At 37.1% G+C, this 22,018-nt stretch overlaps 2 protein-coding genes across 2 annotated transcripts; both read right to left on the reverse strand.

Moving 5' to 3' along the window:
• Positions 1 to 4,045: 4,045 nt before the first annotated feature.
• On the reverse strand, positions 4,046 to 13,118 carry LOC128359914 (extracellular calcium-sensing receptor-like). The gene is made up of 8 exons (XM_053320228.1): positions 13,100 to 13,118; positions 12,499 to 12,640; positions 7,334 to 7,396; positions 6,771 to 7,041; positions 5,833 to 6,639; positions 5,356 to 5,586; positions 5,091 to 5,214; positions 4,046 to 4,959 (listed from the first exon to the last, which is right to left on the reverse strand). Exons 1-8 carry the CDS (start codon positions 13,116 to 13,118, stop codon positions 4,046 to 4,048), a joined length of 2,571 nt encoding a protein of 856 aa, XP_053176203.1.
• Positions 13,119 to 18,852: 5,734 nt separating this feature from the next.
• Positions 18,853 to 21,981, reverse strand: LOC128360107 (extracellular calcium-sensing receptor-like). Its single transcript, XM_053320437.1, has 6 exons — positions 21,845 to 21,981; positions 21,436 to 21,724; positions 20,471 to 21,283; positions 20,171 to 20,398; positions 19,912 to 20,035; positions 18,853 to 19,760 (listed from the first exon to the last, which is right to left on the reverse strand). Exons 2-6 carry the CDS (start codon positions 21,688 to 21,690, stop codon positions 18,853 to 18,855), a joined length of 2,328 nt encoding a protein of 775 aa, XP_053176412.1. The 5' UTR covers positions 21,691 to 21,724; positions 21,845 to 21,981.
• Between the last annotated feature and the right edge of the window lie 37 nt (positions 21,982 to 22,018).

Here is a 22,018-nt window from a genome sequence, read left to right on the forward strand (position 1 = left end):
ATAAAAATCATCCTGTGCGAAGAGAAATATGTAAACACTCGCACATGTGCGAATGAGCTGCGCAGGCAGGCATCATGCACTGAGAAAAGTACTGTAGTATAAAAAAAGTAGTATTTGTGTTGGTAGAACTGCTCAATGGGAGTTGTAGTTCTAAGTGTATACTGTGCATGTCATTTCAAATATTTAAGAACTACATACAGTGGTCCCTCGCTATAACGCAGTTCACCTTCCGCGGTCATTTTTGTGTCATTTTTTTTAATGTATTTTTTTTTTTTAGCGGAAAAAGACGCTCCAGCGGAGCAGCGCCAGGACACAGAGGCGCATTGAGAGGAAATGTGAGATAAGCGCGAGTCACTATTAATAATTTCTAATGTGTCCAACCTCGTAGGTTGATCGTTAAAAGTGAATTTGTTATGCGGCGGAGTTTAGCTCAGTGGGAGGAGCGCCCGCCACATGTGTTGAGGCTGTTGTCCTCGCTGCAGGCGACCCCGGTTCGAATCCCGCACCGAGCGGTCCTATCCTGCGTGTCATTCCCCCCTCTCTGCCTCCTGTTTCCTGTCTATCTATACTAACCTGTCCATTAAAGGCAAAAAGCCCCAAAAAATATACTTTAAAAAAAAAAAAAAAAGTGAATTTGTTATTTCTAAAAGCCATCATAATCATTTATATGATGAATTGCATCGTTTACTGTATATTTGTATACACTGTAGTATATACAAATATATATATATATATATATTTGAGTGTTTTAACAAGAGAAACTGTGAGAAAATGTTAATACCTGACTGATAAAAGTGTATAAGGTGTGTACTGAGAGGTTTAAAAGCCTTAAAAATCCATGGTGATTGTACTGTTAAAGAACCTGTTCTTATTGCTTTTTAACAAATCATTTCTGATATCAAATAACAACAATAAACATCTTAACGGTCCACCCGGGTGTGCTACTGAATTTTTCTTTGTGCTACTAAAATTTTTAACTTGCTAGCACCAGTGCTACCACTTGAAAAAGTAAGCGTACAGCCCTGTGACTACATTTTTTTTTCGAAGAGAAAATCAGAACACTGGACCTTAAAGGTTGAATATGTAGAATATTTATTAAAAGCTATATTTTTAAAAAAATAATACAGCCACGGGGCGTTTTGAGGGGTACAGAATGAAAGTATTGCTTTTCCATAAAAAAAAAAATTTAGTCTGAATTAATATTTTTAAATTTTTTTGACGGGTTCGACAATGACGTCTGACACGTTCTGTGTACACTGTACCAGCCATTTAGCGGCCGGAATTGCGGGTTGCCAGGGTTGTCTGTTGTTCCAGCGCAGCTACTGTAGGCTGGCACTGGGTGAAATGGAGTTGTAAACAAACACGGCTGTGTTGGACTTACTAAAACCAGCGTTTTTTGCTCTCAAGTACAACTTTTCATCACAAAACTTCGAAGGTAAGACAGAATATCTGTTAGTCACTGTAAATAAGTGGTTGTTTACCTTTGTATGCTGCTGGTTCACTGAGTTTTTAGCGCAATAATAGTGGTACTGTTGAACTCGCCAGGGTCTTAGCTTTCATATGAGATGCTATTTGTTTGTGTACCATGAAGTATCAAAACGGTAGCAATGGAAATGTGGAGAGTGGGTTGACTTTCTGACGCTATTCGGATTTTGATATTTGATCATTAACCTCTTAATGCATGCTGTTCCGTTCACGGGACGGGACGGATGTTAGGCGGTAGCCACACGTTCTTCTGAATGTTTTAAACACCAACCCTTAAACATATATACTCATGCCGTACATTGTTGGAAAGCTTAGATTGTTCTGATTCATTCAAGACCACTCACGACTTATATGGTTGCTCACAGCCGTAATAGTATTAGCGATTAGCTTGGCTAGCCACTCAGCTAAGTGAGAAAAGCTATAATGCCTACATACCTTCAAAGTCTTCCCTTTATCCACAACGATCATCTTATGACACAGGACTTTATGTACAGCTCGCCAAGTATCCATTCTTGTGAAATATGAAATCCGTTTCCATAAAACCGGAATATTTTCCTCAATATGTCCATGTATTTAGTCCAACACGTAATGTAATAACACAAATAACAAACCATATACGGTCCGTTTACGTCATTTCCTGACCTGCGCGTCCATCTCAGAGTACACGTGACTAGATGTTTACGAAGCCTCTTCTGCTTCTGACGACACCACACACAAGCCAATCGGTGTTTAGGATTAGGCAGTACATGCAGAGACATTGCTGCTACTCCCACTGGCGTGTTACAATGTAATGTACCTCGGTGGTTTCAAGTCAGTTACAGCGAGGGTATGTTCGCTTCCTGTTTTCAAAATAAAAGCACCAACTCTATCGTTATGGTTTTCTTAATAATAAAAGGCAACGGGTGTTTTATTTTGTGAAAATGACCGGAAGTGCGTTACTCGCTACGGCTAATTTGAGTGGCTCCGAATTCGCAGGAACAAAACTTTAAACAGATGTTATTTGGACAAATTAGTGACACATTGTGGATCTAAAGGGCTACTTTCTCGCCTAAAAGGGTTAGACATGTAGATAAAGTGGTATATTTACAGAGTTAGAGCTAAAATAAAATCCGGCAACGGACCTGGCAACCCGACTGCTGGAATTACTTTTTGGTTGTTGCGACTACGATCTCGAGACATTAGATGGCGTTGTTCTGCTCATTCTACATATTCTACCTTTAAGTGTCACGCCGTATCCAGTGTCCCAGCTTACCTAAATTCACCCCACTGAATCCAAGGTATATAGTGCAAAAATAGGTGTTTGGGGCACAGAGTTGGAATAACAGGGGTGTCATTTTACTTGGTACAAGTAAATGTACTATAAACACTTTTTGAGGCTGTCATTTCAAGATAAAATATTTGCATAATGTTGCTTTATCAAAAGGGAACATCTACTGGGCAACACTTGGTTTTACATATATGTAAAGGATAAAAACTGACACCAACGGAAACTTTAATTAAAAAAAAAAAAATTTATATAATTTCTCTCCTGATATCGTTAACATTGTATTTTATGACGAACGTGAAATGTACACAAATGTGTGGTGATTAAAAGTCAGTTACAACAGTTAAGCTGCTCAAATGTGTGCGTGTATAAAATTATACAACATACAACATCTGGCATAACCCTTCTGTGTTCTGTAGCTATTTAAAAAGTTATATATTGTATTATGTTATTTATAGATTGTCTTTGATACTGGTATCAATATCTGGACTATCCACAGGTAAACACATATAAACAATGTTCATTTTATTTAGATTTCAAGTGTAGTTGTTTGTAGAAATGTTGTGTCTTTGTGTACTCCTTGTTCTTGATATTTTCACTTCTTTATTATATCATTCTTTTGTAACGTGAGGGTTCGATGGTAGTATTTGGACACTCTTCATGAGAGAAAACAGCAGGATGGAGACAGATGACTTTTAGGCAGAACTTTACTGTAGCTCCCGGCATGAGAATACAACAACCACCACACTTTCTTGTCTCTCACCCCCAGGTGACTAACCCCACCAATCAGAGGCCAGGAACGACTTAGACCTAGACAAATGTAACTGTAATGAGGTAAAACCACAGAAATAGATTCAAGAGACTATCTTAACTGTTTCAAAAGATGCTGGTGTAACTATCTGAATCTGTAAATATGTAAATACTAAATCACAAATATATAACTACTTAACTGCAAAAACATTGTAAATATATTGCTGGTAAATTAACTCAAATTAAATCTTACACTTTTAATAATAACTACCAATGGACACTTTGATGGTCTTTTTTGGTCACTTTCCTCAGTCAATATAATATTTCTTGGCTTTTTATATACTTAAGAAACAGAAACAATTAAAGGTATGTGTTGAATATTTTTACTCAAACTGAATATCATGATCTTGCAATAAAAATAGTAAATGGAAAAAAGGCTTGTGTTGGTTAATTTGCTTTATTAAGCACATCCTAGAAACAATTAGCTCTAAAGCTTCTCTCAGACTACACAATGAATGATTTGATTTGACATCCTTGAATTACATATTAAAGAGTCCTTTGTGGTATTTTCCCCATCAGATGTTTTTTTGAGTTTCGTTCTGGCCTGAAGATAATAATATAGCACTTTGGAACAAATATGCATATCAGCAAACCAAAACTGGAGGACAGAATGGCAAATATCTCTACAGCTACAGTGAACTTTCCAGGAGAGCTGACATACGCTGGGATAAAAGTGATCCAGACAGCACAGAATATCAGCATGCTAAAGGTGATAAGTTTTGCTTCATTAAAGCTGTCTGGCAGCTTCCTAGCAAGAAAAGCAAGTATAAAACACAAGACAGCAAGAAGGCCGATATAACCCAACACAGCCCAGAATCCAACAGCTGAACCCAGAGCACACTCTAGGATGATTTTTTCTTTATAGTACTTCATATTCATCTTTGGGAATGGAGGGTTTGTACTTAGCCAAATTATACAAATCAGAACCTGAATGAGAGTAAAAATCAGAACACTGATTCTCTGTTGAAGAGGTCCAAACCATTTCATAACATTATTGCCAGGAAGTGTAGCTCTAAAGGCCATTAACACTACAATAGTTTTCCCAAGAACACAGGAGATACAAAGAACAAAAGTGATCCCGAATGCTGTGTGGCGCAGCATGCAGGACCACTGGGTGGGTTGGCCTATGAAGGTCAGAGAACACAGGAAACACAGTTTTAATGATAACAGTAGTAAGAAGCTCAACTCAGAGTTGTTGGCTTTTACAATTGGAGTTTCTTTATGAGTCAAAAATATTATTGATGTTAAAAGAGATAAAAATACACCAACGCAGCCAAATCCAGTTAAAAGTGCCCCCATGACCTCTTTATAGGAAAGGTACTCGGTAGGTTTTGGAAGACACCGATCTCTTTTTTCATTTGGCCAAAATTCAGGTGGACATATCAAACAGTCTGGAGAATCTGTAAAATATGTGAAATCATACAGACATACAATCATGATACAAAAGTATTTTTTTTAAATTGTATTAGTTTTTTTAGATATGCTTACAAAAATTAAGTTGAATTAATGTAATTATGAAATCCTTACTCACTTGTTTGATTACTTATTGTTCCCTCGGGGCACTCAAAGCAGTCGAAGCAGCATATAGGTTTACGCTTGTTTATGGCCTTGCGAGTCCCTGGTGAGCATGGTTCTCTGCAGACAGACCTTGGCATCTGATTAAGAAAAACATAGCATGTTAAAACTAATACAACTAAATGTTTTGCTGGTAACTTACAATGAAATATTTACTAAACTCTTGTTTAAGTAAAGCTTTTCATTTAGCTGTGAAAGAACCAAAATGTAATTAAATTTACCTCATTGCTGTTCCCCCCCCAAACTATTTTGGTATCATCTTTAAGTTTGAATTTTTTTCCCTCTGGAAACGAGGTATCATATTGACCGATATTTACAATCTCAACAGAGCCATCTTCTTTCATCTGCCAGTTAACTAAGTCATACTGGGCAACTGAGTCTCCATTTTCATCAAAGGACACTTTGGCTCCATTCTGGGTTGTGAAATTCACATACGTAATGTGTTCCAACACCTGCAAAGACACAGATGGCACATTTATCTATCATAAAACATATTTTTTTGTATTGAAATTATGAAAATATATTTAAACACACACACACACACACACATATATGTATATATATATATATATATATATATATATATATATATATATATACATGGATGACATTCTATACAATTTTAGCTTAAATGAATACTTCACATATAATGTGTATGAACATATAAGCTATGTCTGAATTAATACACCAGAACTCACTAGTTTAGGCTGAACTTCATTCTTGCTCACACAGGGCTTTCCCGTGGTGGGATTTGAGCCATCTTTACATTGCAATAGTGCATGAAGGGCATATGCCACCAAGTATACAGCTTTGTACACATTATTCTCAGCCCTGAAAATTGTCACATCCGTGTAGTCACTGGAGACTGTTTTTAGATCTTCTGTGCCAGTACACATAGTAGAGGTGTTTGATGGGGAGAAGCTGCAGTCAAAAAACTTCTCCCAGAAAGATTTAGTTATTGCACTCTGGGGTTCATCAGATGGTTTAAAGTTGAGTAAGAATTCACCAAGACCTGGAATGGATGCCTGGGGCAGGGCAAAGCCCATGGCTCCCTGTAAAATGCTCTTTCTCTCAGCAGAAGCCAGGTCTTGTTGTGTGATCCAAGACTCAGTGCCAATCCACTGCTTTCCAGTTATGTTATAATTCTCCATTTTTGACAAAAATGATTTGGTAAAAGACAAGGACGTGAACAACAGAACTACCTTTGAAGAAGATACTCTCATTGTCTCTACAATAGTATTAATCTTCTCTTCAGATGTCTTTGAGTAAGGTAATATGTATTCAACACATATTCCCTCTTTAATTGCTTCCTCCACAAATTCGGCTGTACCTTCCTCTGAGTACATGCTGCTATATGAATAAATAATCCCCACCCATCGCCAGTCAAAATATTTCATAAGCTGTACCAGACCTAAGACTTGAAAGCGGTCACTTGGCACAGTTCTGAAGAAGGTGGGGTAAAGTTTCTTGTCACTCAAACAAGCACAGGTTGAAAGGTAGCTTACCTTGAAAAACAAAAACAAAAAGAACATGTTAAATCCTGCTACGGCTTTACTTTTTTGTGTAAATGCATAAACAATTGGACTATGAAATTTGAAGAGTTTGCAATTATTTTCCATTTATTCCCCAACCTCACCTGTGTAATGGATAGTGGGCTGAGTATTTTGTTTATGTCTTCACTCACTCCAGAGGATGAATGGCCTAAGAGAGCCTGGATTTGATTCGTGCAGCCTTTTGAATCCTCTCCATTTACAGCTTCTACAGCTGCTCGTATCAGATTTTCACTCCCACAGCCATTGTAGAGCCTGTAGCCCAAAGTCACTCCTGGAAGGAGCTTAGAGTCTCTGTTGATTTCCTCTACAGTGAAAATCACTGTCCTGGCAAGCTTCAATTCCCTGTCATTCCACCTATAAACAGAGCGTTGAAATTAGTAACAAGGTATTACAGCTGATCATTTTGCACATGATCAGCTGTAATACCCACAACACATAAAAACATGTAAAGCAACATAAAATTGTACATATTTCAATCATATTCACTTACTTTGTACAGTATGTATATGGAAGTGCCTGGTAGCCATTATCTTTCAGTTTACGTGTACTAGTCATAGAGAATACTCCCCCTATAATAAGATCCCCTTCTTTAGAAAATTCCATGAACCCTGTCTTCCCAATCAGTTTGCATGTTTGGTTTTCTGACTTTGTCCTCGTTAGCAGAGTGAGTAAGATGACAATGATCCAACCCATCACGAGGCACCCTCCCCTTCACTGAAGCAACTCTGACCTGGGAGCTGATTTTTATAGCTTATGGTATAAAAACAGAAAAGTCATCAGCCAATGTGAGCAATGTGAATGTTGTCAATTCTCAAATTCATGCATCACTGCAAGTAACGGATACTGCAGATTGACATGATGAAAGAAGGTCTAATTTACCTTTTGTTTGAGAATAAATAAAAGTATTTTTATGGTAGCAAGGCATTGAAAATGCAGCACTATACATTAAATATTCCTTAGTCACTTAGAGAAGAATGATAACTCAGGATAGCTGTTGACTATCATATAGTGAGAGGGCTCTGTCTCTATGTTATCGTCAGCAGTTTTAATAGCAGATGTCATAGCCATATTTTCTAATTAGGACCAGGTTGAATATGTTAAAAGACAAGTTCTCTATGCAATGTTAAACTGGACATTTTTGATGACCTAGATGTGAGTTTATTTCTGAGCTTTATATGTTTTTCTTTCTTCTTAATATTTTATTTTGCTTAAATCTCTTTTGTGTACAGAGTGGCCACTTCACCAAGTTATCAGCAAACATTATCAATCAATCAATCTTACATTACTATTGTAAGTGTGTGTATTGCAAAAAATAATTATTTTATTGTGGTTGGAGTATACAGACCTCTTCCTGCACCAGTCTATGCTTTTGACAAAATAGCTGATCTTGTAGTTTCATACATAAATTCTGAGTTGATTATATTAGGTGATTTTAACTTTAACTGGTTGAGCTCTGCCTCTGATTACTTAAAAGAGATAAGTTGCATTATTAGACTTTAAGGACCCCTTTAAGTCATCACTGATTGTCTTATTGTTTAATATAATATCTAATTTTAATAAACAGAAAAGAAAAAATCACAGACTCAGCTTGGTTTTAATGATCACTGGCCGTTAGCTTGTATTAGAGGTAGTAGGATGAAAAACCCAGACAGAATTATAAACATTTTAATGAGCAGGTCCCCTTGAATGAGTTTTTGAAAACTAATATTCATGAAACTGCCAAAAACCCAGAAATTAAATCAACTTATAACCATCTTTGTAAATCTTTTTACTCAGTAGTTGACAAACATGCACCTTTTAGAAAATATAATAAAGTAAATTAATGGAGCCAAAATTAAATTCAGCTTTTCAACAGAGCCAAAAATATGAATTATCTCCACTAAAATGTGACAATTATTGAATAAGTCACTGAATATAAGTATCGTGGAGACTGGGCGGATGAGAAGATAACTTTTAAATACCATGTGACTTATTTGGTGTGCAAATTAAGGGAAAAACATGTTTTTTTAAAATAACAACAAGGAATAGACATCCCTCTGCACTGTTGAATGATGTTTATTGAGCCAACCTTTCTATCAGTATTATATTATGGTGATATTTTGCATATGCATGCCTCAAATTCAACTATGAAGCCCTTGGACACAGTTTATCATTCTGCATTTGTATATAACTTGTGATGATTACAGTACATCATTGTGAGCTGTATGATCACAAAGGTTGAGGGTTGGGTGGCCCAGTCTCTCTGTAAGACACAATAACTACTGGGTCATATATAATGTTGTTATAAGGCCTTTAATGTTGTTTTACCTCCTTATATCACTATGGTGATGTCTTATAATGCAGGCTCTTATTGTACACGCTCAAGTGATTGGGCATTGCAGGTGCTGGCTGTTTTTACTGAACTTTGAAAGTCCAGTTTCTTGCACTATGCACCGGCAACCTGGGTTGCAGAACGTTCTACAGCTAACGTCATTTTTAACAAAAGGGCAATATCATTTTTTTAATTTTATCTTATTTTATATCCAACTGCTTTTGTTCTGCAGTGACTTTATTCTCAGCACAGTAGAGCAAGCTTAGTAGTGAATTATTTCTCTACTTTGGCCTTACATATTTATATTTATGTTCATAAATAATAAAATCATTAAAACACATATCATATCATTCACAGTATGCCCATTATTGCATTATGTTTCTGGCACATTGGTTACAAGGTGATTTTAAGGAATAAACGCAGAAGACATCGCCATGAAAAAAAAAAAACTTATACTGAAGTCGTTTTGTTCTTAATTCATTCAACTGTCCTGGTCTTCAATCATGTGTGCTTTTCATGTAAAAATTAAAAATGAAATAATGTTTTAAAAAATCTCCACAATTGCCTCAGCTGTTGAGGATGTTAAAGGAACTGGTAGACTTCATTCATATATGACCACCTACATTTCTCTTTCATTTATTTATTCATTTATGTATTTACTTATTATTTTATTCATTGATTAATTTTGGCATGCAAACGTTACAAGAATTAAAACTCAATAATTTGAATCAATCAAAATTGCTCTTGCTTAAGAAACAGGGTTGTCAAATCTGCATGCTTAGATAGATGGTGAGAATATTTAATATTAAAAGGAAAAAGAAAGAGTGGAGGGAAAATGACATGTATGGATTACAGTTTTACTCTATTGTTCTGACTCTTTATTTCATGTTCAAATATTCATACAGTATAACAGCTTTATTGATACAAAACAATGCTTGAAAAGAACCAATTTAAATTAACCTGTTGATCTTAATAATCAGTACATACTTTATTGGTACCCTTGAATTCTGCGGACACGTTACCCATTGCATATGTAAGAGGATGGTCAAGCAATTGAATTTAGTCATGATGGATTGTAGCAAACTGGAGAGTGAGACAAACACACAGTACAAAGTGGCTAGTAGCTCTATCTGTCCAAACACAGTCCGTATTGTTAATCCCACAGTATCACCCAGAAGCATGTCGTCAAACCACAGTTTGAGATTCTTATTTGGAAAAGGAGGGCTGAAAATCATCCAGAGAAACAACACAGTAACAGGTAGAGCCCTAAACTGCTGCTGAGTGGGACAAAACAATTTCATGACAATATGAGCTGCCCTGAAGGTAACTAACACATGCACAGTTCTCCCCAAAGCACAAGAGAGGCAGACGACAACGGAAATCCAGACAGCTACTTGCGACCACTCTGAGGGCTGATAGATGGTAACTGATGGTGAAAAACAATACAGAGTCATGGTGAAAAGCATTATCACAGTGGAATTATTGCCATGAGGAGGACTGACTCTGTTTGGTGATATTTTCATCCTTGTCATGTAGATTCCAACCAGTAACACAGCTGCCACAAAACATCTTCCAATCCCTCTGCTGGTGTCTGCCCACGGCCTCTCCACCCACTCTGTATACACATTCAATTAAAAAAACCAACAAAAATCATAGATAATTAAGGAACTATAGGAATGCTCTTCCGGTAATGATGGATATATTTGATACTTTTAATTGTAATATTACCTGCTTGTGTAAGAAATGCTCCTTTTAGAAAATGTGTTGACGGAATCTGCAGTGAACAAGATATACAAATGACTTAATTCACGCAAATTACACACATTATATGAGCAAATACAGGAGGGAAATATGACACCATATACTGTCAGATTATATAAATTTGTCAGCCATCAGACTTTTCTATATGTTGCTGTGGTAACTGCAATAAGGTCATATTGTATTTAAAAATGTGTATCAATGAGCATGATTTACTAGACAGACATTCTAGTTATTTCATCTATGAATAGTTTCACAATGAAATCTAAAATGTAAAATGTATCATCATAATGTATCAATTTCATAGCAAATAAATAAATAATATAAAGATATATATAGATGTGTGTGTGTGTGTTCAAATCTACTGTAAATGAAAATCTCAGAGTGCTTCTTTGCAAATATGTAATCACACACAAAAATTAGTATGTTTTTCACATTCCTCACACATTAGCAGAAAGTAAAATTCCATCTCATAGTATCCTTTTCTGGAGGTAAAAGAATAGTAGTTATACCAAATTATGTTTTTTTTAATGTTATCCAGGCAAATAAATACTTGCTATGGATTAAATATATGTTCATTGCTTTTTTGTTGTTGTTGTTTTCCTGGGGACATAAGACTCACTTTGTTCTCAGGTGAGATGAAGATAAGTGTTTCTGAAAATGTGAGACCAAGTGATCCATGCAAGAACATCTGCTCAATTTTGACCTTTGGGTTGCATGCCTCAGAGATGCATATACAATCCTGGGTTTTCCAGCGATCTGCTAGAACAAGGGCAATGATGTTGAAGTAGTCTGCCATGGATGTCAGAAGAACAAATGAAAGACAGATACTCCTGCAATTCAAATGTGTGCTGTGATCATAAGCCTTCATCTGCATGGAGGAAATATAGAGACAATTATTCGATATCATAATAAATTTAGGATAAATACATATGTCAGTATGGAAATCTTTCTCTCTTTCATTTTTGAATGCAGTATTTTAAAGTACATTCAAATTTGAACTTTTCATGCAATATGGTGAAGAAGAGTCTTACTCTGCTGCTTACCTTGACTATGGATTGTGGACACTTGGCCTCAGTCAGTGAATATACCAACAATTGCTGAATTTTACATTTGCAGACATGTCTGTTTTGCTCTTTGACTCTTTGTAACAAGGTCAAACAGCCATTTAGGAGCACACAGTTCAAAGTTGCATCAGGAAAGACAGTACAGTCTTTTTTTATCTTCTCCTGTGTGCAAACCCTTTGTAAGGCAATGCTCTTTTGAGAAGATCTAGAACATACAAACAAAAACCAAATATTGGTTTATGATCACATCATGTGGCAAATTATCACATGTATAATTACCACTATACTATACATATATCAACTCTGCATTTGTAGTTACCATAATCTTAAATACATAAACTTATATTAATTTATACATAATATATAATCTGGACTGGCAACATCTTGAAATGTAAAAAGCATGATTTCCAAACTGTGAGGCTATTACTTTGCATATTACTTTGCTAATTGTCTTTTGTGTTGTCTCTAAGTATGGTGTTTAGACCCCCATAATTCAGGCTGGTTCCCCACCGAGGAAATTATTAAATTACAAGTTAATTGTTGATGATTCTGTGGGAAACACCACTGGGGTATCTACATCCTTGACAAAAAAATAAAAACATGTTACTGAGCAAGAAACAAGTGGAAGAAATTAAGAAAACAAACAACTCTGTAATTCACGAACAATTTACTCACCTCTCAAATGTCAGTATTGTTTTGTCATGAACAACAGCCCTTTTATGTGATGCATTTGAGTCGAAGCCCATTGTCTCTTCATCATACCCATACTGACTGATATCAGTACCCTGGTCCAGGCTGGGCCATGTGCCGGAAGACACTATACAAGAGAACAGTATTAAGAGGACAAATGTGACTGTTGTCATCTCAGAGCCTCGCCTTTGGCACAGTCAGGATTCTTGCAAGGTAGAGTTTTATAGCTTTCTATCTGCTACTCAGGTGTAGGAGGCAACTTTGTGGGTCATCCTCTAAGGTACATGAACATACATATGTTTTTTCTTTTAGGATGTCAGGCATGAAGAATAAATGTGACAGGAATACACCTGGGTCCTATTTCCCAACAACAATCAATTATTGAGTGTCTAATAAGAGCATTTCTATTACTGTCTTTACCTTTTTGCAGCTTTTTACAAAAAACAGCAAGTATTAGGGGTGCTTAATATGTCACAGTTGGAAAAGCACAGGTATAAATTATAAACTTAGTGATGGTAGAATTCCATGTTGCTGCATCAGTTTCAGGCTCCTCGTATTAACACAATGACATGGATTACTGGGGCACTTGCATAGTTCAGAGCCATTGTTAATGTTTTTTTTAATACCTGTGCTTTTCCTACTATGACAAGTCACAATAACTTTTGTCTTTATCAATAATATAATTAATAGGACTGTCAAAGTTAACACATTAATAACATGTTAATGCAAATTGATTTTAACTGCACTTTTTTTAAAAACATGTGATTGACACGCACACATTCTGTTTGACCCTTGGCCCGGCTGGTAGTTTGGGAAATAAGGAAGCAATGCAGTTTTTGGATAACAAGCAGAAATAGATAAAGAAAAGGGTCTTATGAACTGCAAATTCAGCTCCAAAGCCCTGGCAGATGTTTTATCGTCAAGACCAAAGTTATTTTCATTTATTGTCGATGTCAATTGAGTTACCACCAGAGTCTGTCAAGTCTCAAATACCATCTGCTGGCCAAACATACAGCAGATAAAGAAAGCCCTCCTCCCTCTTGGCAAAGGCAGACCCTCGTCCTCCACAATGTTAACCGGCCTGCATGCTTTAGCCACCAATTTAGCTGTCGCTGTTGAAAGTTTGTTGCTTGTCGAGTTGTTCATGCGTCTCTGTTGCAAACTATCTAGTATGGTCTGCCTTTATCAGCTGTATGCTTGACCAGCAATTGGTTTGACATGTTATGCTTTCAGCATATTTTTTTGAACCTTATTGAGGTTAGAACCATGCTTTTCCATTCTGAGACTTAGTGCCAAGTCCACAAAGAATGGACTGTATCCGCAAATTGTACTGTGAATTTCATAGCATTTGCAATATGCTCCATTTTATGGTCCTATGCAAAACAGATTTTGCTCATTTTGCAGATGAAGGGCCCCATTTTAACGATCTATAGCGCATGGCGTGAAGTGCATGGTGCAAGTGCCTTTGGGTCCACTTTTGCTATTTTAACGGCGGAAAAATGGTCACTGCACCAGGCGCATGGTCTAAAAGGGATGGACTTAAGTCCCCTCATTAATCATAGCCGTGTTTTGGGCCTAACACGTGGTAAACCAATCAGAGTGTCATCTCCCTTTAATATCCAGGAGCGCTGTCACTTTGGCGGATTGCTATTATAACAGCGCATTTACCCAGCAATGTGTTTCAATAATATAACATGAGTTACTTTTGCTGAAAAGAAACTTGGCTGATGAAGGAAGGAAGAATATGGAGATATAACCAACCAGTTTGATGAGTGTATAGGTGTGCAGCAGCCTGGTGTCATCAGCTGATTTAATAAACAGTGAGTGCATAATGGCACTGCGCTCTGTGCAGCATCTCAGAGGCTACAGACTTTCATAGGTTGTTAGGACTGTCCGCAGCGGCACTCTCCATTTTTTACAATTAATTAAATCTGATAAACTAATATGACATGTATTTTTAATATGTTGATGTACATCATGATACGAATTCACATTGTGGTCCTTTTATTTGTGATGTTTTGCATGTTTGTGTCAGTGTCTGCGCGCAGCGCACCTGCCTATTTAGGAGCATATTGGACCCTTGATAATGCTCCCTTAAATACCTGTGACTTGCGCCAGTGACTTTAGACCTGTTTTTTTTTTTTGGTCAGTAGCGCAATCGCTTTCCTCTGCCTCAAAATAGCAACGTGCCACGAATGCGCCTAACCACACCTCATTTTGAGACCAACACACCCATAGGCGCACATTGCTATTTAGACAACATGGGCGCAGGCCGAGAAAATGACAACTGCGCCGGGGGAAACTAACAAAGACACATGCGCCACGCCTGCCATCTGCTGTGCACTGAGCGCAAGATGGGGCCCGAAGTCTCCATCATCCATGTGGTGTGAGCTGTAATCGAAAACTGTGCCATACACACAGTCTTAACATAAATATATTTTTCATTTTCATTATTCCTACATCTGACCCCATGGACAATGTCGATAGTATGACTAAAACAAATATCTGGGGTCACAAACAGAACAACACAATATTGAAACCACAAATCTGATACTAAACAGCTTCTTTGAAGTTGTTAATAGTCACATCAAGGCAATTTCTTCAGGTCTTTTAAATCAGTTATTCTGTGAATCTCATCCATTTAATTCTGTCCCCATGATGTCATTGTCTTCACACACCAGCAGAAATCAAATATGTGCTGGCATTACAAAACTTTGCCATGACGTGAATATTTCACACACATCAAGGATGATTAGATCATTTAAATTAAAATAAGTGAAATTTATCAAAAGTATTGTCACAGCAAAGCCACCATTTTTAACTAGTGCAGTGCCCGTTCAAACCTTGTCTTCCTTTGCAGTGGACCTCTTGCTTTGCCTCCAACAGCTACCTCAATGCATAGAAATATTGATACAGTTGATATAAAGTGTGAATGAGTGTATACACCAACAACATGAAAGAAAGAAACATTTAATATATACATCAGATTATTTGAAAATTAGATAATGTGGATCCTAAAACAAAGTGGATCAATCATATTGGGCTTTTGGACCATTCGGATTGGAGATGGTATGCTTGCTCCAAAGACTTGTGCTTTCTGTGTAATGGTGCATCACTATTGCAACGGTCTCAGAGCATATGAGGAAAAACTGGTTTTGAACTAAGCGGCCTGGTCATTGCTGATTTATTCAAAGTTTATTTTAACTGGTTCAAAAGTTTAATTTTAAATGTATTGGGTCTCCAATTTGAACCAAATGCAAGACTTCTCCCTCTTGGGTACCCAGCTATACGCCTGCCGAGTGTGGAGTTGATTGGTTTAACAGTTCGAGAGATACATTTAGGACACACATACAGAAATACAGACAGACAGAGATTTCTTTCTATAGTAGAGAGATCATCTTTATATGTGAATTAATTTCACTGCTTACACATAAGACTGTATACAATGGTGATGTGTTAACTTCACCATTTTCTTTTTTGTATTCATAAAAAAAAAAAATTAAATTAATTTTGTAATCTGTTTTATGGCAACACCATGTCTCTTTGAACTAAAGAATCTGCACATGATGCAACACAACAGTTGTTCAAAAGTTGCTAGCTATTTCATTTAAATCTTTAAAAAGATTTAGCTGAAATCAGTATTTTTTTTCTTTGACAAGGGCCTTATATTTTGGTACGGAGCCCCAAATATGTCATGGGGGGGGAAAATAATAAGTTGTGGCCACGAAATAGCAATTCGTTCCCACAAAGTACTAATTTGTGGCCACGAAATATGAACTCGTTCCCATGAAATAGGTAATTTGTGGCCACGAAATATTAATTCGTTCCCACGAAATAGTAATTTGTGGCCACGAAATATAGCTGTGCACAGCTGGATGAGCAAATCAAGCGCAACTCCTCAAACAGGAACAGCTGTCACACAATGGTTACCGTTGTAATAAAGTATTAAACACAAACCGAATTAGCCTAAATAACTGTAGGCATATCAAGAAGACAAGAACAGGATAAGAAAAGACCCTCACCTTGGGCATCACAACACGACAGGCTTCTACTGGTGCTCGATTTGCTCACCCAGCTGTCCAGTGCACGTTAGACTGTACCTATTTCGTGGCCACAAATTACTATTTCGTGGGAACGAATTAATATTTCGTGGCCACAAATTACCTATTTCATGGGAACAAATTACTATTTCGTGGGAACGAGTTAATATTTCGTGGCCACAACTTATTATTTTTTCCCCCCATGACATACCTGGGGCTCCGTATTTTGGACATTTTTCACATTTTCACATATAAAACTGAAATTATTACATTTTTAGTATTTTGATGCCAATTTAGACAGATTACACACTTTCTAATAATGTTACATAGTTTGTTGAACTTGCAGTCTTTTCAGAGATGTTTCACAAGTAATCAGTATATTATTATCAATTTGGGATTGTGTGGAATGATATGACATGATATGATATAAAGAGATTGATAAGTCATTATTATTATTATAGGCCTACATATTCTTCTTCTTCTTCTTATTATTATTATTATTATTATTATTATTAGTACAGTGTCCTAAAAGATTTAAGATACAGAGAAAACAACTATGGCATGGTACAGTACACCTGAGGTCAGATCTAAAAACAAAACAAGGAAGGAAGGTCAAAACAAGCTCATAATTAATTTCAAATATAACATTTACATGTTGTGACAAAGCTGTTAATTAATATGGACTATATGTTTTCTGCTTGAGGCAACATGCCACCTGTTGTCCATGTTGTTGTGTAATAGGATGAAGCAATCTGTTGCAATGTTTAATCTCTTGTGTCCATGTTTTGGAGCCACACAGCAGCTTTCCCACTGGAGTCAAGCCACTGGGTAATAAGGTCATGCTCACAACAGATGGGGACTCATTTATCTTTCACTGTTTTTCTGCAGTGTTGTTTTTATGTAGGTGTAGGTGTAACCTTTATTTCTACTGTATTGCGTCATTGTATATTTAAACTTGAGATAATCAGTGTCAGTGCAAATATTTTTCTGTAAGTGTCAGGGGAATACTGTACAGGCCTAATTGTATCAAAAACCAGTTTGTACCTTTCTGACCATTATTTACCCCAAACATGTTCTGTACCCTATAAACTGCAGATAAGTTTTCAGCTTTCTTTACCTGGCCTCATCTGGAGATTATGTACCTCTCTATCTCTCTCACTCTATGTATATGTATACATATATATACATATAACATGTGACAAGTTTTACTGTAATAATTCTTCCTATTTATATTTGCCATCAAGAGATCCTCTATCGTAATGTGCTTACAATATAAGTGAGTTGGGAAAAAAATCCACAGTCCCCTGCCCCCCTTTGCAAAAATGTATTAAAACTTTTGTATTAAAAATTATACTTAAGTGAGCTAAATAAGTCAAATTTAGTCTATGTCTATCAAATTTAATAGTTTTTAGTGCCTCTTTCTGTTACTCTCCTTCCGTCAAAACATTATTAGGGAATGTGTTATACTAAAAAGATTATCTTTCATTTATCATTTCATGTGACTAACTCAGGTGACTGAAACCCTTCAATTATCTTCAGATAAACTTTTAAATTGACTATTGACTATCATTTTCTGGCAGACTTGAACATTTGTCAATCTATTCATTGAGACAGACTTGAGTGATTAAAGGGAGAACATGCTAGATATTTAAACATGATATAACCTCATGTTGTGTGCTTTGTTTACACACGTCTTCCTTCTAAATATTTTTTTTTGAGGAAAAAAATCATATCTATCAAACAAACTATCTTTGCAAGGTGGCTAATTATGCATAGGTATGACTGGAGCCACAAAGAAATGTTGTCATTCAAAGGACCCTTATACTATTGTAAACCAGTTACAGTTTTATTTCTGCCTATGATTTCTAAGATGAGAGACATGCATGTTCATGTCTCTCCTCTAGTCAGAGTTAATTCATAAATCAGAAATAAAATACATCTATTTTTATTGTGTTGCTGTTGGTGTTGGTGCTGGTGCTGGTGATTTCAAAATGTTGGGAGCTCATTTCATACACCCATGTTTCCTCATGGGCTGAGGAAACATTTATTGAAGTGACAGGAGTTGTAAATATGAACAACCATACTATAACTGTTGTTGTTGTTGTGAATTAAAAAAATACACAATCACTGAATACATTTAAAGATTTATTCACTGAAACAAATTAATATGCACCGAGGAATACTATGTTATAAAAGGTAGGAGCACAGATTACATTGGTTATGAAAGAAACCCTGCTGCAAAATAGAAACAAAAAAAAAACTTTTTAAAAAGTTACAAGTGATTTGGAGAGTTAATAGCTTATATCTTAGATGTCTTTCCCATTATGTGTTTCTTGGTATTCTGCTCAGGCCTTAACATTATTATGTAACATTTTGGCATAAAAATGCAGAAGAGAAGTCCATAACTTGAAACCAGAATAGCAAATATCTCTACAGCAACACTGAACTTCCCAGGACTGCTGACATAAGCTGGGATAAAGGTGATCCAGACGGCACAGAATATCAACATGCTGAAGGTGATACATTTTGCCTCATTGAAATTATCTGGCAACTTTCGTGCCAAAAAAGCAATCACAAAACATAAAATAGCCAGTAGTCCTATATATCCCAGCACAGCCCAGAAACCTACCGCTGAGCCAAGGTGACATTCTAAGATGATTCTGTCTTTGAAGTGCAACAAATTCTTGTAAGGAAAGGGAGGGTTGATTGTTAGCCAAAGTATGCAAATTAAAACCTGTATGAGAGTGAAAGCCAGAACACTGAGTCTCTGCTGTGTAGGCCCAAACCATTTCATCATATTACTGCCAGGGAGTGTAGCCCTGAAGGCCATTAACACCACAATAGTTTTCCCCAGAACACAAGAGATGCAGAGCACAAAGGTGATGCCGAACGCTGTGTGACGCAGCATGCACGACCACTTAGAGGGCCGACCTATGAAGGTCAGAGAACACAGGAAACACAGAGTCAAGGAGAAGAGCAGCAGGAAGCTCAGCTCAGAGTTGTTGGCTCGTACTAGTGGGGTTTCTCTGTGGCAGTAAAAGACTAATGTTGTGATCATAGTCAGAAAAACTCCCAGCAATGAGAATATGGCCAACAGAGTTCCCAAGATTCCTTCATATGTCAAAAATTCTATTTCTTTAGGGATGCAGGCATCTCTGTGCTTGTTGGACCAGTACTCCGGTGGGCATTTCATACAGTGTATTGAATCTGCAAAATGTTGGACAACACAGAGAATTGTGGCATTAAAATCAATGTTATGTAATAAGATGTCAACACTTAGAAAAAGGCATTTCTTATTTTTTGTTTTATTTTCTCTTTTGTAAAGATATTGCATGTCAGACAGCATCTGTTTACTTACCTGTGAAATTACTGATCTCACCTCCTGGACACAGTATGCAATTGTAACAGCATATCGGCCTTCCTTTCGAGAGGACCTTTCGAGTTCCTGGGCGACAGCTGTTACTGCAGACTGACACAGGCACCTGCCACACAAATGCAATTCATACCGTATGTACAATTAAATACATACATGCAGGTCTGGTCATCCATATTCAGATGTATAGCACTGTTGTCAGTGAAATACAGTTGAGAAGATGAAACCTCAGTTTCTGCTTTACCTTAGTCAACCCATTACCCCAGACAACTGGGATGTTCTTCATGATAAACTGATGGCTCTCTGGAAGAGAAGCATCATAAATGCCAACTGTCACCCCTTCCATGGTTCCTTTGCTTGTCATTTGTAAATGTACTAGTTCATATCTTGCTGGCGAGTCTCCATTGCTGTCAAAATAAACTCTTTCCCCTTCCTGGGTGGTGAAATTCACAGTGCTGAGATATTGCAGGATCTAGGGAAAAGATAAAACATCAACTAAATGGTAGATGCAGTCAACTGTCACACTCAAATGATAGTTCCTCACCTGCCATGGCTGAATATATCTGATATCAGCACAGCTACCATTGGAAAAGGGCCCTTTACCCTCTTCACATTTGAACAGGTTGTCAAGAGCATGGCCTACTGAGTATACTGACTTGTAGACATTATTAGTGAATCTCAGTTCAGACACATCAGTGAATTGTGATTCAACATTTTGCAAGCTCTCAAAGCCACTGCATGGCTTTCTTTGTGTGTTTGCGCTTTGGTTCAAAGAGCAATCAAATGTGTCTTCCCAGAAATCTTTAAAAAACTGACTGTCAGGGAACTGAGAGGGATGAAGCTGCCTCAGATGCTCCTCTAACCCAGGGATCTGAGCTCTGCTGACAGCAAAGCCTAATGATCCCACCAGGATGCTGTGTCCCTCACTGTCTGTCAGAGAGTGATCTGTGATCCAGGCATCACTGCCAATCCATTGCAGTCCTGTAATGTTCTGTCTGTACAACTCATCTGCCAGCAACTTAATTTCTCGGTGAGACATAAAAGCCACAATCACTTTAGAAGTGGCATGCTTGATGATCTCTATAATTCTCTGCAGACTATCAGGTGGGTCTGACGACGAAAATGCCTCAGAATACTCAACGCACACTCCATATTCTTGTGTGGCTTGGATAAATGCAGTTATGCCGTTGAGGCCATATTCGTTACGCACAGCTATAGCTCCTATCCAAGTCCAACCAAAATATTTGACTAGCTTTGCCAGGGCTCTGCTCTGGTAGTGGTCACTTGGAATAGTTCTGAAAAATGTTGGGTAATCTTTCCTGTTGCTCAGACAAGCACAGGTGGCAAAATGGCTGATCTGTAATAGAGGAAATAAACACATACAAACATTTAACAATCTTGTACACTCTCTAGCCAGCATCATGAGATAGTTATACTTTTTCACATTATAGCACAAAGAGATTTCCAACATTTTACCCCCCCACCCCCAATTTTTTTATGTTGACTTACCACAGGTATGTGAAACCTTCCAACAACTGGTGCAAATGCAATACTTGGTCTTGATCCTGAATGTCCCAAGATAGCTTGCACTATCTCACTTTCAGTGCAATTCTCATCACTCAGTTTTCTCTTTAGTCCACTTGCCAGTGCCAGTGCAGCTCTCAGTATGTCCATTGTTCCACACTTATCATAGATCTTGTAGCCAAGTTTGACATTAGGTAGCATGTCAGGATTCTTGTTGATCTCATCTATAGCAAATATCATTGCTTGAGCAAATTTGAATTCTCTAAAATTGAAGCTGGGATGGTGAAAGATACAAAATCATATATCTTCGTTCATGTTATGTGTCATATCCAAACATGCAATATTATGAAAAATAGATTGAGTATATGTAAGACTAAATTATGAGAAAACATACTTCTTGCACGTTCGTGCTTGTGGGATTGTCTGAAATGTGTTAATTACATAATCTTGTCCAGTGCGGAATGAAAAAATGCCTCCGATAACAAGGTCGCCATGCTGGGCCAGTTCAGGTGGGTCTGCTGAGCCTTGCAGTCGGCACGCAAACTCTCCCTTTCCCATTAGGAGAACA

Source organism: Scomber japonicus, chromosome 6 (genome assembly GCF_027409825.1).
Source record: "Scomber japonicus isolate fScoJap1 chromosome 6, fScoJap1.pri, whole genome shotgun sequence".
In the NCBI taxonomy this organism is placed as follows: Eukaryota; Metazoa; Chordata; class Actinopteri; order Scombriformes; family Scombridae; genus Scomber; species Scomber japonicus.

Excerpts from the sequence above, each read along its gene's own strand:
- LOC128359914 (XM_053320228.1), bottom strand. Across the intron at positions 7,042-7,333 it reads ACTCTGCTAACGAGGACAAA|GTGGAATGACAGGGAATTGA; the intron begins GTCAGAAAACCA and ends CTCTGTTTATAG. Across the intron at positions 5,587-5,832 it reads ATGAAGTTCAGCCTAAACTA|GTGTTGGAACACATTACGTA; the intron begins GTGAGTTCTGGT and ends GTGTCTTTGCAG.
- LOC128360107 (XM_053320437.1), bottom strand. The coding sequence starts at position 21,690 with ATGATATTTGCTATAGATGAGATCAACAAGAATCCTGACATGCTACCT. Across the intron at positions 21,284-21,435 it reads GAAGGTTTCACATACCTGTG|ATCAGCCATTTTGCCACCTG; the intron begins GTAAGTCAACAT and ends CCTCTATTACAG. Across the intron at positions 19,761-19,911 it reads TGAGATCAGTAATTTCACAG|ATTCAATACACTGTATGAAA; the intron begins GTAAGTAAACAG and ends AACATTTTGCAG.